The sequence below is a fragment of the Uloborus diversus genome, chromosome 7 (genome assembly GCF_026930045.1).
Source record: "Uloborus diversus isolate 005 chromosome 7, Udiv.v.3.1, whole genome shotgun sequence".
Taxonomy (NCBI): Eukaryota; Metazoa; Arthropoda; class Arachnida; order Araneae; family Uloboridae; genus Uloborus; species Uloborus diversus.
The window spans coordinates 56,936,914-56,952,761 of NC_072737.1; the positions used below are offsets into that span (position 1 = coordinate 56,936,914).

A 15,848-nucleotide genomic window follows, 5' to 3' on the forward strand; every position below is an offset into this window, starting at 1 on the left:
GGAGGAGGGGGGGGGGAAGAAAAATTCGCTAAATCACGAAATTCGTTAAATAGAGGTTCGTTAAACCGGGGTTCGACCGTATATATATATTCAAGAAAGACATTAATTTTAAAAAAAAAATTATATAAATAACAAAAATAAAAAAAAAATGAAAAGAATTCTTGCGTTTTTGATACTTTTACCACATTTCAGTATCTTGATAATTTGTTTATTTTTTTAACCTACAAATTCTAGAAACATTTTTGAAAATTCGTATTTTCAAATTAATAGAAAAACAGTACAGATCTTAAAATCGGGGTCACGAAAGTACATTGTAACAGAGTTGAATAAAATCCCACATTTGGAAATCTAGCTTGTGGCTACATTTTATCAAATGTATTTCTATAATTATTTAATCCTTTCAAACATTTTTGTTTAGCAAAGTTCTAGCGTTTGCACTCTTTAGAAAATGCAGTTAAAAGCAGAAACTGGAATTTTTAAGAGCAGTTTTACAGCGTTTGGATAATAAGGCCCTGGAATGAATACTTCCGTATTCAATACATCCAATAACTTCAGGTACTCATCGCGCATGTGCGGATTGGCGGCACCAGTCCTAAAGTGGACAAATTTATAGCAAGTACGTTCTTACTTGAAAAACGCGTGTCGTACTTAAAGAAGAACTGGAAAAACGGTTGTACCATCGTACAGCCAGTAAGTCTACTACCGTTTAGCCCATCTGAATAGCAAATTTCAACAAGGGCTCCAGTCAGAAAACTAAAATTTTCCAGAACGCACAGAAAACTGATTTTCTACTAAACCATTTCACTGATTGAAAAAGGTTTTTTTTTTTTTTTTTTGGTATCATTATCGAAAAGAGCACAAGGCAACTTTATAACAAGGTAAAATATTATCCTTAGGGAAGAATTTGGAAGATTATATTATTGTTTTAGTTTTCTGACTTGAGTTCTAATTTCTAGAAATTCATCTGAGAAGTTAGGTAATTTTTGCTGTAAAATGGCTTTAATTTACTTTAAAAGAACAGAACTACAACTTTTCTTTCATGTTTCACTATGTTATGCACTCTGATTACATTATCGTACAAAAATGCAAAAATGAACCCCCATAATGTTAGCCTCAAAAATCTTCTTAAAACGTTCGTCTGTGATTTGGCATCTCTCGGCCACTGCAGAATGTCTTCAAAAAGTATTCTGGAGTTTTCAAAAAGGTCTTATCTCAGTGATATAAGACCTTTTCAAAGTTTATTGCAGAAAGTTATGTCATTTTTACCTGGATAGAAACCAGATATCAGTTTTCTTCGCTCAAAAAAAATACAGATTTACACATGCAGATGGAAAAAATAGGGGAAAACTCAACTTTGAGGAAACCTCCTGTTAGGCATCTTTCGAAATTTGCTACTCAATTAAATTGCTTCTTGCCCGGGGTGCAGCAACATTGTTAAAAAATCAGGAAACTTTTACGGTAAATATTACTGTAAAATTGAGTGTTTACAGTTCAGAATAAATTTGCAGAAAATTGTATCGAAAAAAATAAACGATTACAACGCCAATTGATACACTACGTGACTTCCAGTGCCCCTCACTCGATGCATACCTTACAGCAGGAATTAAAATGGAGTGAGCAAGTCCAATCATCGGCTTAGCAAAGGCCCGCCCAAACACCCCAAGTCACGTGACTCAACAGCGACGAATGGTTGGCATGTTTTGCGTAAAACAAACGAAAGAAACCCGATTTCTTCCAATTGTTTTGCTTTAAAATCTATCACGCTACTTGGGGTCTTGGCTTCACTCCCTGCATTTTATCTCTTCTCAATGATGCATACCAACCAGTGGCGCACACAAGGGAGGGGTCCGGACCCCTCCCAAAGGTATTGCTTTTTTTCTCGATTGATTACGATTCTGTGTATTTTGTACGTAAAATAAATTCAAACAAAGGTAACATTAATTTCAGTTCTAATAAGTGGAAAAAAAAATCCTCATGATAAAAGATTTTTTTTAAATATTGTGCACTTTTCCTATAACGAATTGCCTATTACAAGCAGAATGGCGATTATAAATGAATACACTAAAAAACCATGTTTTAGTTTTGTAATTACAGATTATACCAAATGAGATTCTATGAACTTCTAAATCATGTGGTGCTTCTGCAACGATGAACTTGATTTGTTGAATCCATTTTTTATTATGAGAAAAGTTAATGCGTATATTATTTTGTTGTCTGGTAATTTATTTAAGTATATTTTATTAAATAACACTAATTGTTTTTTCAATAATTTATTTTTTACTGTTTTTCGTTCTCGAGAATCGAAAAAATCAAGTCAATATGTTTGACGGCGTATTGAGGATATGATATGAGATTGAGGCTTTCGATCTTGGACCCTCCCCTTGCAAAATTCCTGTGTGCGCCACTGATACCAACTGGTAAGGTGGTCAGCAAAGTCGCCTGAGAGATCGAACCAGCTGGTCGCATTTTGCATTTTTTAACACTCGTTTATTCTACCGCAAAATTTTACAGTAAAATAGGACTTTACGGTAAAAAGTACCGGCAACATGGCTGCCAGTAACTTATACAGTAAAAATGTCAGGGTTTTTTTTAACAGTGAAATCAACCTCCCGTATTTAGAGAGAGCAATGTGTTTGTTTGAGGTGAATATACGGTGGTTGAAGTGCTATCGATGGATAGCAGTATGAGTGTCATTTACAGTAGTAGATACCACTTAAAACGCAGTTTTCCAACCGTCAGAGAAATTTTCTTTGTCTTTTCATGGTTCTTCTTTCATTTATGTTTCTTTAGTCCCTCACTTTTTTTTTCTTCAATTTTGCTTGGAGATGATAGTGGCGTACCCAAGGGGGACACGTGCCATATTCCCCCTTGGAGCACTACAATTATGTACAGTATAGAGCCTCGAATGTGGCAACCACACTGCTGGCACAGTTCCGGATGTGTTTTTGGAACTTCAGTTTCGAAAAATTTCCGGGAAGAGTGCTTGTACCCCACAGTTACCTCTTTCGTCATCAAAAAAATGCCTACAACTGCGACTTAAGTACTCCAATTTGGTATAAGCTCTTCGAACCCTCTTCCCAACATTAAAGTGATCTACAATTTCGTTTTTACACTTCAGTTTCGTAGTCTTTCCGGGTTGGTCCACTTATTTACAGTAGTAGGTACTACTTAAACCACAGTATCCCATTCACATAGAATAGAGGACGGCTTACATAGTGTCGTGTCTCCGAAAGTAGAAAGATTACATCTCAAAGAGAAAGAAATACCTGCCAAAACACCATTAGGAATCGAGCCCTCGACAACTTTACTGTGCTCATGCAGCTGTCAGAGCAAGCGCTTTCCACCGTTCGGCCACTAAGGCCTACATCTCTTACTTAAAACTTTGCATCCCTCGAGCCTTATTTTAGAACCAGCTTAAAGTCAAAATTGTCAGAGAAACTTTCCTCGTGACACAGAATTGAAAACAAAAAAGAAAAGTAAAAACACATAACCATCCCAAAGATTGAAATGAAATTCTTAAATATCATTTTCAAAGAAACATCCCGTACATTGTTAACACAACAGTTACTATCAAGATGGAAAAATTAAGGGGAAAAAGTCTCTAACTTCCTAAAAGCGTTTTCATTTTGATGCCCGAAATTTATTTGCAACCCTCAGTTAAAGGATAATTAGAGGAAAGGCAGAACGAACGAATGCAAAAATTTCCGATGTCAGATTTTCGAAACACTTCTCTTCTTCATTTGTAATTACCATATCTCGTTTCCCGGCAAGAGAGAGCGTTGGTAATTCTTGGTTCTTTCTTTTCTTTTAAAAACTTGGTTCTCTTCCAGCTTCCCGAGATCCTAATTTAATTCGAGATGTCATCCTCTTATCTCGAGCTCGTTTTTATTCAGCATATCTATAGCATGTTTATTTTCCCGGATTTTTCTTACGCCATGGTTTTTTCTCTTTTTAAAAAATTCTCTTCTGTAATTATTTTTCTCTTCTCTTTTTCTTGATTAATTTTCTTTGCGGTTATCCGCCCTATTGTCTCAAGAGCCGCATTTTCTGATAAAGAAATATCTTGAAACGCAGTTTTGAGGAATAATGGCAAAATTGTTTTAAATTCTGTGGCTGGGTTAAGTTATATTTACATTCTCTGTTATTAGACTCTTTTTTTTTTTGGTCTATTCCTTAGTATGGTAGCTGTTTTCAATGTGTTTAAAAGTAGTATTTGATGAACCAAAGAGAAACTTAGTAGTGCCTAGGAATAAAACCTACAATCTAAAACTTGTTGGAATTTGGCGAAGTTTATTTACTGCTTAGCCACGTTTGGCATGGAATTGGCACGCTGCCAGTTAAGGCAATTCTATCTGAATTAGGAGGAAAAGTAAAAATTTGATGTTCGTGTTTCGTTCATTTCAATATGACTCTGCTAACTTTATACATCTGTAAAGATAAACTGGCATCCCTGCAAACTAATAGATGCTTCCGCTTTTGCCTGAAAACAAAATGGTCACCGTTCCATCTTATATTTAGCCAAACTCACTATTAAAAGATAAACTTGTAACTGTTACTGACATTTGTCAGCAACACGCAACACGGTGCATATTTTGCTTCCCAGAATACGTTCCATAAAATGAGGAGCAAGCACAGCGACGACGTAAATGATATTTTTCTAAATTCGCCAAAAAAGGAAATAAATAAGTCGCCAAGCGCCTATCTGCACCTTATATGCACTTCCCTTATTTCTCGTTGGATACTCAACGTATAAGATTTTCCCCGTCGTCGGATTTATGAATTAAACTTCAACTGTGTTCATACTGGCAAAGATAACATACAGTCACTGTTTCGTAATCAAGTATTATTTTCGTCCGAGTATCTAAGACAGTAGATTTTGCACGTGCGATGTCATCGAATTTTGCAAATTTGGAGTGCAAGTGTGTAGCAGCATAAATTACAATAACAGAATAAACCTATGACCGGAATATAGAACGAGAAGGCGCATCAATCAAAAGAGCAATTGATAATTATTAATTCCTTACTGTAACTGGCTGATAAGTATAACAGCTACAAAAAAGAAAAGATGACGTTGAATGCCTAGGTGAAGATGAGCAAGATGTGACATGAACATGAGAAAAAGTGGCAACAAACGTTTCGTCACTCTACCCGTTATTATGAATTCTTTGCATAAGTATTGATTCTTGTTTTCATTTAATTTTTGTAAGTGATTCGATTGTTATCACGAAACCAGATTGATGCTGGTTTCTTTTTCTTTTTTGCTCTTCATATGATATGCTTTCCGAATAGGCCGTGAAACCAGCATGGACGCTTTTACCAGCATGTTTCATATTCTTCTGACCAAACTGGCTCTGGCTCAATTCCGGGTGTATTTTAGGAACTTCAGTTTCAAAAAATGTCCTTGAGGTGAGTCCCTGAACCCCATAGTTACCCATTTCTTCGTCAAAAAATGACTAAATCTCGTTTTTAGGACCTCAATTTCGTATAATTTTCAGGTTGGAACCCTTGAAGCTCCTTATTTCTAGCCGGATATTGCATTTAAGACGTAAGGTCTCATTGCTATTTCTGTTTCTCCAACTATATAGCGCAATTCTTCTTATTTGTTTGCTCATATTTCTAGCAATGACCTTCCTCCTACTTCCTTCACATAAGTCCTTGTAAGTAAAGAAAAGTTCTGGCATTTTTCCTTTTTTAGTTCCAATTTCATATTTTTTCCAGTGAGTAAAGAAAACTATGGTCTTTCCTTCCTTTTGTTTTTAAATTTTTAACTTAATATTTGTTCTTGAAAGAAAGAAGAGCTGTGGCCTTTTTTTAACATGCTTTTAATAGTTATGTTTATTTTAGTACTAGAAAATCGCCCTTCAAGATGTGACGGATGAAAATTGCTTCTACATTTGAACGAAGTCATTGCCTGTTTGATCACATTTTGATAGTTAAAATTGTAACCCTAACTCCCGTGGATTTACTCTTAACTCCAGTAGATAGCGTTAATTGTTTTCGTTTCTTCATTTCCCTGAAATGTCACAGTCTTATAAGTAAAACAGTTAAGTTACTGGACCGAGTTCAGCCTTGTCACGATAAAGTCTTTCCCTGCATGTTAAACATTACCAAAACATATTATAAAATGAGGCAGTAAGAAGCAAAGGGATGTAAGTGGTCATTGTCAAGTTTTGATTAAAACACGTTTAACACCCTAGGTAGGCTTACATTGAATTTTCTTTATAAATCATGCTATATAGCAGCAACTACCAGCGCTACAAGTACCATATGTTGCCCCAAGACAGAGGAGAAGTCCACCTACTATGTACACTGGTTATCTTCAAATTTTTAATTTTGCCACTTACATCCCTTTGCTTCTCACTGCTTCAATGAATCATGCCGTGGCGCGAGTTTCATTGCTGAAACACGCGGGTTACTCGATCACTGGCTATTATTTATGTGAGGATTAGTTCATGCAAGTAAATAAAGCAATTGTCATACTATAATGAGTTTCTCTTTCTCTTCCTAGGCTTCGAGAGCGGGCTGGAGAAGCGCATGGGCCCGGTCTTCATCTCCGAGCCCCCCTCGCAGGTGGACTTCCTGAACACGACGGGCGCCTCGGTGGACTGCCTGGCCTACGGGAACCCCTCGCCGCGCGTGCGCTGGCGGCTGCGCGACGGCCAGCCGGCCGACAACGTGCCCGGCCTGCGCCAGACGCTGCCCAACGGCACGCTCGTGCTCTGGCCCTTCCGGCCCGAGCACTACCGGCAGGACGTGCACGCGCACGCCTACCGCTGCGAGGCCGCCAACGTCGTGGGCGCAGTGCTCAGCCGGGACGTGCACGTCAGGGGAGGTGAGCACTTTTCCGAATTATTAAGACTGTTGTGGAATGACGTGATTGAGTTGAAAAGGAAACGTAAATCGATCACAAATTTAGTAGTATGTTACCGCCCTAAGCCAGGGCTGAGGCAGAAATACTTAAAATACTCCGCCAGCTCAGTTATTCCATCCGAAGACTGCAGATTTGGCGGTGTATTTTAAGTATTTCTGCTTTAGCCCTTGCTTAGGGCGGTGAGTTACTACTAAATACCATGCCTTGCCATCAATCTTTGAGTTGAACCCCACCATTGCTGCGGTCACTCATCTGGTGTGCTAATTCTACATTAGCTACCAGTTTGTTTGGCTCTCTTGGCTCCCTTAAGAGGTTTTTCGCGTCCAGCTCAGGTAATTCCTACTCCGGGCTGATGAGTGCTAAAAAGCACGAAACTGCAGTCCTCGGATGGAATAACTGAGCTGGCGGTGTATTTTAAGAATCACAAGTTGACCAGAAAATGCATGTGTTTTTCTCACTGCTTTTTTGAGCAATCACGATTGGAAATTGTTTTCACTTGACCGTCCTTGGCGTTGTGGTTCCTTTTTCAACCCCGCCGTCCTATGCAGACGCGGCTCCTCCCGGTAGGTGCTTCGCCTGATCGGTGGCGTCCATATCCTACAAACACGCGCGCTCATACACACATACACACACGCACCTTTACACACATAAACACGCCAACGTGCGTACACACACGTCTACGTACACATACACATACACAACTGTACACACGTAACCGCCCAAGATGAGGGACGGGAACCGTTTCTAGAAACAAATGAGTAGGGTAGTAGCCAATAAGTAGGTTCCTGTCGCAACTCGTGATTGCGTAAAACATAATTTGAATTCAAAATTTCAGAATTCAAATTAATTATAAACTTAATCAGATTTTTTTTTTTTTAAATTTTTACTTTTATTTTTTATTTTTATTTATTTATTTATTTTGTACGTTAGCCACTTTCGTACTGATGCAGAGACTCTATCGTAGCCTTAAAATAGATACATGTACAGTAGGGTGGTTCAAAAATACAAGTAAAAAAAAGTTTCTCCTAGATAACGGGACACCCCTCAATATTTTCAGACTTGTGGATAGTAATATACTGGAAGAATTTTAGCGTCCTTTTTCAACTGAAAGAGGGTGTTCAACCCCCTCCCCCAAACTTCATACGTATGGAGAGGGGGATTAAAAAAATACATTGAACTGAAAAAACAATACTACACATTGTAACATACACTATTAATATGCATATACATAGCAATAGAAACAGCTGAGGAAATTAAATGTTTCTAAACTGGACGCATTTTCTATACTACGGCTAATGTTAAATGGAAGGGTCATTGAGCACCCTCTTAAAATTTGAGTAAGAAGCTAAAACTTTTACAGCATAATACTGTTAGTAAGCCTAAAAAAAGGGGGGGGGGTCTTGGACTTTAACTGAAAAAATGGTTTTTTTTTTTTTTTTTTTTTTTTGAACCACCCTTATTTACAGGGTGATTCTAATGGTGGAATTTAAAGTATATCTGAGCAAAAATGGCACTACAGCAAATTGTATTTACATACAGTAGAGCGCCGATTATCCGAACACGTCGGGACCGACCCTAGTTCGGATAAGCAAAAGTTCGGATAATTGGACAGACAATTTAAAGGATATCCCTATCTATACAAAAACCTTCACACTTTATCCAGGCTTAAGACTGGCAACACTGTTAGTGCTGGCGTGTTTAAAAATGTTTTTTTTTTGTCTTTTTTTCATTTTTTAAACTTTTTTTTTGTCTTTTTTTCATTTTTTAAACTTTTTTTTTGTCTTTTTTTCATTTTTTAAACTTTTTTTTGTCTTTTTTTCATTTTTTAAACTTTTTTTTGTCTTTTTTTAAAAAGATTATAATTTAAGTAAAAAAGCTTTTGATTTTTTCTTGCTTCAAAGAAGACATTCTTTTCAATGCTGCCATATCTCTAATGCTTCTTAAATGCATTGCTTGAATAGGATCAGCGTCTTTCTGCCTTTCGAGCCATTTCATAGCTTTTTCCAAGCATTCAAAGGCTTCGCTATGTGATGGACCTGGGTCATTTTCAGAGCATTCATTTTCAATTTCATTTTCGCCTTCAATCTCAGCTACAATCTCATTGTCATTTAAAATCTGATATCCAGGGTCTTGCATGTCACAATTTAGCCACTCATTAATTTCTTTTTCCTCATAATTTAGGATTCTTTCCATCTCTTTTATAGTTTTACACTCCTCATTTTCCTTATCAGATGCTTCTGCTCCAGTATCAATTTTTTCCCTGTTTAAAATTTTATTCCAGGAATTTTTTAACGTTGATGATTTTACAAGCTTCCAGGAATCGGCAGCCATAATGCAACAATCTTTTAAATTAATGTTTTTGGCATTCTGGGAATCAGGCTCTTCAGTGTCTACTGATAGAAGCATCTTTCTCAACATTTGCTTTCTATAAAAGCGCTTAAATGTCTCTATTACACTCTGATCCATGGGTTGTATCAGTGATGTAACATTAGGTGGCAAAAACTTTACTCGGAACTTCCCATTTTCCCGTTCAAGGGTATCTGCACACGGATGTGAAGGTGCATTATCAAGAAGTAGGAGTACTCTGCCCTCTTTCTTCATATCTTCTTGATGTGTCTTAACTTTAGGAATGAATGTGTGATCATACCAATCAATGAAACCTTCTGATGTCATCCAAGCCTTCCTTTGAGAAGTGTAAATTACTGGCAGATTTTTCCAATTATTAAAACATCGAGGCTTCTTTGAATGTCCTATCACGAACAATGGTATTCGATGGTTACCGGTTGCATTTGCGCAATTAAGAACTGTGATTCTTTCTTTGTTTAATTTAGTTCCAGAAGCACTTTTTTCGAACCCAGATGCTAATGTTTTTCGGGGTAAAGATCTCCAAAACAGGCCGGTCTCATCTGCATTGTAAATAAATTCTTCTTCGTATTTTTCTGATTTTACAAATTCAATAAATTCTTTTACGAATTTCGTAGCAGACTCTGTAGATGCAGATAATTTTTCACCATGCAATCCGATTTCGCGTATACCATGCCGTAGCTTAAAATTTCTAAGCCACCCAGAGCTTGCTTGAAATGTATTAGTATTTTCTCCATTCAACTTTTCGTTGAAAAATAGTGCCTTCTCACATAATAAGGGTCCAGAAATGGGATGACCAGATGAGCGTTTCTGCAAAAACCACATGTGCAAAGCTTTATCTACTTTATCATCAAAGGATTTTTTCATCGATTTTCTATCTAAGCTTCCTTGCTCACTTTCAAGTCCCGTTAAATACTTCATAATTGATTCTTCATTCTTTTTTATATCTGATATTGTAGACTTTCCTACACCAAACTCCGCTGCTAATTTTGAAGCGGCTTCTTTCCTTTGTCTCCTAGCGAAAGAACAACTCTTTTTCGCTTTCCAGACATCTTTTCACCTTCGTTGCAGAAAAAGAAATGAGCTAGATCGCTGGTGCAATCAACAACCGCTATCAAGAAACCTTTAGTAACAACCACTAACAACTCTATTAAGAACAAGAATTAACAGCGGCTAGCAACCGATATCGACGATAACAAACTCTAAAAAAAGCAGAGCACATGATTCTGAGCAACTCACTTTGTCAACGTAGATACGTCACACAAACCAGTTTTTCCCCACGTGTCCACAGCGAGGGTGGGGGGAGAAGAATGCAAACAGGAATTTTGTGCTTTGACCTTGGTTTCTCAACCCCTTTCTTCAAACCTTTTGTGTTCTCTCTTCCCACTAACAAAACTCCCCAAAAATACCTTGCAGTTTCCGGATTAAAATTTGTATGCCAAGAAAGAAAAGAAAAAAGATAGATAACAGGGTGAAAAAAAGAGTACGTACGTAATTGAAAGCTTGGTTGGAAGGGACAGAAAAAAAAAATTAGGTTTTGGATGAAAAATATGCCGTTCGCATAAAGTTCGGAAAAAAATTTTAAAATGCGAAAAACACGGTTCGGATAATTGGAAGTTCGGTTAAAAAATTTTAAAGGGCGAAAAACACGGTTCGGATAATTGGAAGTTCGGTTAATTGGAGTTCGGATAATCGGCGCTCTACTGTACGTACTTCAGTCATTTTAAAGGTGTTACATGTGCATTAGGGTGTCCCGTCCATATATGAGAAAAAAATAAATTTGAGCTACACTATCACAAGAGGCGTCAAAATTTTCGAAATTTTTCACAGATCACGAAAAAGGTAAAAAAAATGGAATTGCGTGTCATCTTGAGGGCTCTACCGATCTTTGAAGTTTTGCATATTTCACATTTTTGAGACTTAAACGATATGATTTAAAAAATAAAAAAATAAAGTTTAGAAAGCATTTTATTTAAGAAACTAATGAAACAAAGCACAAGAAAACAAAATAAACAAACTACAGTTTATAAATAATGACAAAAGTTTAGAATTTAAACTTATTTTTGTGTCCAAAATTTGGCATTTCTGCGCGAGATTGCAACCTGGTTCTAACGAAGTCATCTCTAGAAGTAGCGTTAGTAACACTTTGTGAAGCCTGTGTTATTAGTTTAACACATCTTTCCACAGATTGTGAGTGGCAAGGAAAGTCAACGATTTCCAAGCTATTATCTTTTGCCATAATTTGAAGGTTCTCGTTAGAAATATGTCGAAGAACCGGTGGTGCTGTAACCTGACACTCTTGCCAGACAACTATTTTCGTATAATCTTTAGCAGAGAAGTTAATTTTTGGTGTTTTAAATATTCTGCGTTTAGTGCTACTTTCAGCCTCTCTAGCATTTTTTATTCTTCGTAATGCTAACTCCCGAATGTGCTCCCTATCATCAAACAACATACTGACCAGCAGGTTTTCTGGGTGCGCAAAAAAAGCATTTCTTTCAATAACAGAATACACAACAGGTTTCAAGTTTTCGGGTAAAAAACGAGAGTACACAATCATTTGAAAAAGATGTTTGGCTGCTTCCTTAAAAGATGACTTTTGCTTGATTAAGAACCAAACTGGAGCGTACACTTTAACTACGTAGTTAACAAGTAATCGCAAATTTTCTGTTGGATTAAGAGTACTTACATAAAGTCTGAGTATACGATTAGCAGAAGTAAGCCATCTCGAGTGCGCCATTTTTCCAGGTTGGCGATTTGCCAGCTCAGGACTACAGAAACCAGTTGATACAGCTTGACAAATCTCATAAAGATATTTTTGATCCGTGCTTAGTTCATCAACCACATTTTTCGGCAAATTAGGCAAATTATCATCCACCGCGCAAAAAAACAATGTCATTTTATTTTCACAACCAGCTAACTGTTTTCCAATAGGTCCGGAATATTCTTTAGGACCCAAAATGCAACCATCTAAGGTCAAGAATAAATGACGAAGGGGTAATTCGTTGACATGAAGCATACACACGCACCATTGCAATGGTCTTTCCAAATAATCCTCTAAATATTGAATCACGCCACCCTTCCAACCGGTGTTTATTGCAGTTCCGTCACATCCAACGCAAATCACGTCTTCTAAATTCAAGCATTGACCTTCTAATAGAGCTGTAATCGAAGTTAGAATTGCCTTTGCAGTGCCACGACTTGGCGTTGTGTGTCCCAAATAAATTGATCCGGGTTCTGCTAAAATTGAGATGTGCTCTTCTAAAATTTCTTTGCGATGGTAACGAGTTCCTATTTTCTCATTTATCAGAGTCTTGTCTTTACGTCCATCAAAGTAAATGCGTTTTATAACAATACTTCCAATATCTTTGGAAGCTTCTTTCCGAGCTTTAGCTACAGCTCTGTGGATTTTGTTTTTATCAACAACTAGAGTTAAATCTTCTTTTGAAACCAAGCCGACATCAGCTAAAACTGCAGAAGCAACAGCAGCAGCAGATCGCGTCGACAAACTGTATCTATCACAGACCTTAGCAACTGTTGGCAAGATCAGTGAATTCCTATTTGTCGTTGAAGTTGATGGTGTCCTTGTAGAGGCCGTATTCGTCTCTGTTATGGGATACGTTTCTGGAGAAAATTCACGCATCGAATCGTCATCAAAATTTGCTGAGACAGAATCGTTATTTTCAGTAGAAGACTTTTTTGCTGCCTTTTCAAGTTTTCTCTGCTGTTGTTTCATTAATCTAGCTGTTTCTTTCTTATCGACACCTCTTATCACCATTTTCCTGTCATTTCTTTGATCCAACAAGAAACTTCTCTCATTGATGGGAACTTTTTTAGGTTTGAAACACGAACAAGACTCAAATACAGGGCACTTACAAGCCGCAACGTCGAAGAACTTCTCAGATGACTCTAAAAAGCACTTCAGTTTATTTTCAAAACTATCACTTCGTTTGTTTCTGGGGTATCGTTTTAAATTGACGTACTTTTCGAAATAGAATTTTAATAATTGAATTACTCGTTCCTTAGTTACGATTGGAATTGAAGCTTTTGTCCAAATACTGTTGATTTTTTCAGAAACAATTGTATATATATCTGAACTGGAAGGATCCTTTCCATTATGCATACATTTCTGTTCGCTCCTGACAAATAAAATAAATTTTATGACGTCTTTTACAGTAGGTAGCTGCCGATCATCAAGTTCCTTGTAGGGTCCGAGTATAGCACAAGTAGTCTCACTACGTCTCGAACTCATTACTTAAAACTAACAGAATCGGCATATAACACTAACAATTGCAACTGTACTTTTATAGCATTAAAATTACTTTGGCTACGAAGAAAACACCCGTGAGTCAAGCCAAGAAAGTCCTCGAAACAAGTAAAAGGAATTAGCAAGTTGAAACCAAACAAAGTCGAAGTCGTCATCAGTAACATATTGTTGCATGCAAATCGAGACGTGGCGCCAAGCTTCGTGGACGATTCTACTGCGGAAATGGGGGTTATTCCCATATAGGCATTTACAGTAGTAATCACCATATGTTTTTTTTTCTGTTCGTGTTGATATTACGAATCACGATCTTTTTATTTCAGCTGTCGAGCTTTTATTTCACAGTAAATTTATAACTTTATTCACAGTACTTCTTTTTCAGTTGCCATAAAAATGACAATTTTTCAAAACTTTGACGATCGGTAGAGCCCTGAAGATATAGTTTTATTCTATTTTTTAAATTATTTTTGTAATTTACGATCGATTTCGCAAATTTTGAGAGGTCTTGCATTAAGAAAAACGAAAAAAAAATTTTTCGGGACACCCTAATGTGCATGAGCAATCCTCTTGATGCCTGAGTGATATCACACCTGTAATTTTTACCTGAAGTACCGTTAAGCACCTCACTTTCCAAAGCTTCCCGCCAAACAGATCTGAAAAAAATTGAAGAATCTATCCATACTGATGAGGAGTTGATGGTGGGGGAGGTTCTAGTGGAAATAAGTGTGATTAAAGAGGAAAACAGGGAGGATGGTATTTTGTAGCAAGTTACCGACCTAAGCCAGGGCTAAGGCAGAAATACTTAAAATACACCACCAGCTCAGTTATTCCATCCGAGGACTGCAGTTTTGTGCTTTTTAGCACTCATCAGCCCGGAATGGGAATCACATGAGCTGGTAGCGAAAATCCATTTTTTTTTTTTCGCCACCAGCTCATGTGATTCCTATTCCGGGCTTATAAGTGCTAAAAAGCACGAAACTGCAGTCCTCGGATGGAATAACTGAGCTGGTGGTGTATTTTAAGGGAATATGGTAGCTTGGCAGTCAGACGGGCAAACTAGATATCTTAACCTTTTAAGGCAGAAGATTTTGGGGTTTGTGGCAACGCCAGATTATGTAAATTTGGCATCACGTGATGTGTATCACGTAGAAGATATAAAACCTTGTCGCGACACGCAAGCGAGTTGCTTGCTATCACTTTAAGTTTATTCCTAACCTTTTTTGTTAAGTATAATGTGTGCAATATTTTAGAACTCAAATAAAAATCAATTGTATTTGTACGTAGTGAGTTTTCAGCTTATACATTTTAGCTACTTCAAATTCAAATACCCGCTACAGGTTTAGGACGAAAGAGTGCCTTTATACGAGGAAGAGTTTAAGGTTTTCTTGGCGGGGAAGTGTTTACAACAAGGCTGTTTTTGAGGAGATATATTTCACGGCTAAGTTTATTTGTCTGGGGGAATTCTTTTCATTTTAATGTAATTAGTTTTATCTGATGGATTGCTTTGCTAAAAAATAAATCTTTAAATTTAAAATTTCAACGATGTTGATTTTGGCAGTGTTTGAAGAGTCACCAAACATTTTGTGTTGACCATAGGCAAAAAACGTTGAAAATGAGTCCGTAAGGAAACACATATATGTGACGGAAAAGTAATACGCTTATCCAAATTTTGTAAGCTTTCGTAATTTTTAAGAGAGTACAAATTATTTTCCACCGAAATTTATGATTTTATCGTAATACAAAAAAATTTGAAAAATCATACCTTCGAAAAGATTTATGTGATAAGTTACTTTTGGAATTTAAGTTTTAAATATTTTTTTTAAATAGTTTATTAACTCTTTTTGCGACATTATTAGGTTGTCTGATTTTAACTCTCATACTTAAGAAGAAAATCTCGACTGTATTAACTAACTTTATAGAAGTTTTAATATTGATTGTTACCTACTGAAAAAAAAAATGTGTGTCATAAAGACACACGATGGAAGTGAAACTTTTATCTTTTTCTCTTTTTTTTTTACATTCTAAACTGTCACTTCTCCCTCACGTTTTCTCTCACGCCACGCTCTTGTTCTTTCTGCTCCTGACTTAGGCATATTAACAACAAAATTGCATATTTTAATGAAGAAAATAGATTATAACCGACGAGAAAACTAAACAATACTCGAAATTTGCTTTTAAGTTGTTGCCAAAAACAATAAAAAATATTAGCAATTATAAAGTTAATTTTGTTAATATAAGTTAACAAACTAATTTCAAGGCTGAACCTAAGTAGAACCCTGTGGGTTAGGCTTTAAACTGATGATTTAGATCAGCAGGACGGCCAGAATCACCTTCTGGAACGGTTTTATGATC

General features: G+C 36.8%; 1 protein-coding gene across 1 annotated transcript in view; it reads left to right on the plus strand.

Moving 5' to 3' along the window:
- Positions 1-6,513: 6,513 nt before the first annotated feature.
- LOC129226213 (cell adhesion molecule Dscam2-like) overlaps positions 6,514-15,848 on the plus strand; it is a 174,337-nt gene continuing 165,002 nt past the window's right edge. The window contains 1 exon segment of the mRNA XM_054860812.1: positions 6,514-6,832. Coding sequence (XP_054716787.1) covers positions 6,535-6,832 — 298 coding nt within the window. The 5' untranslated portion in view covers positions 6,514-6,534.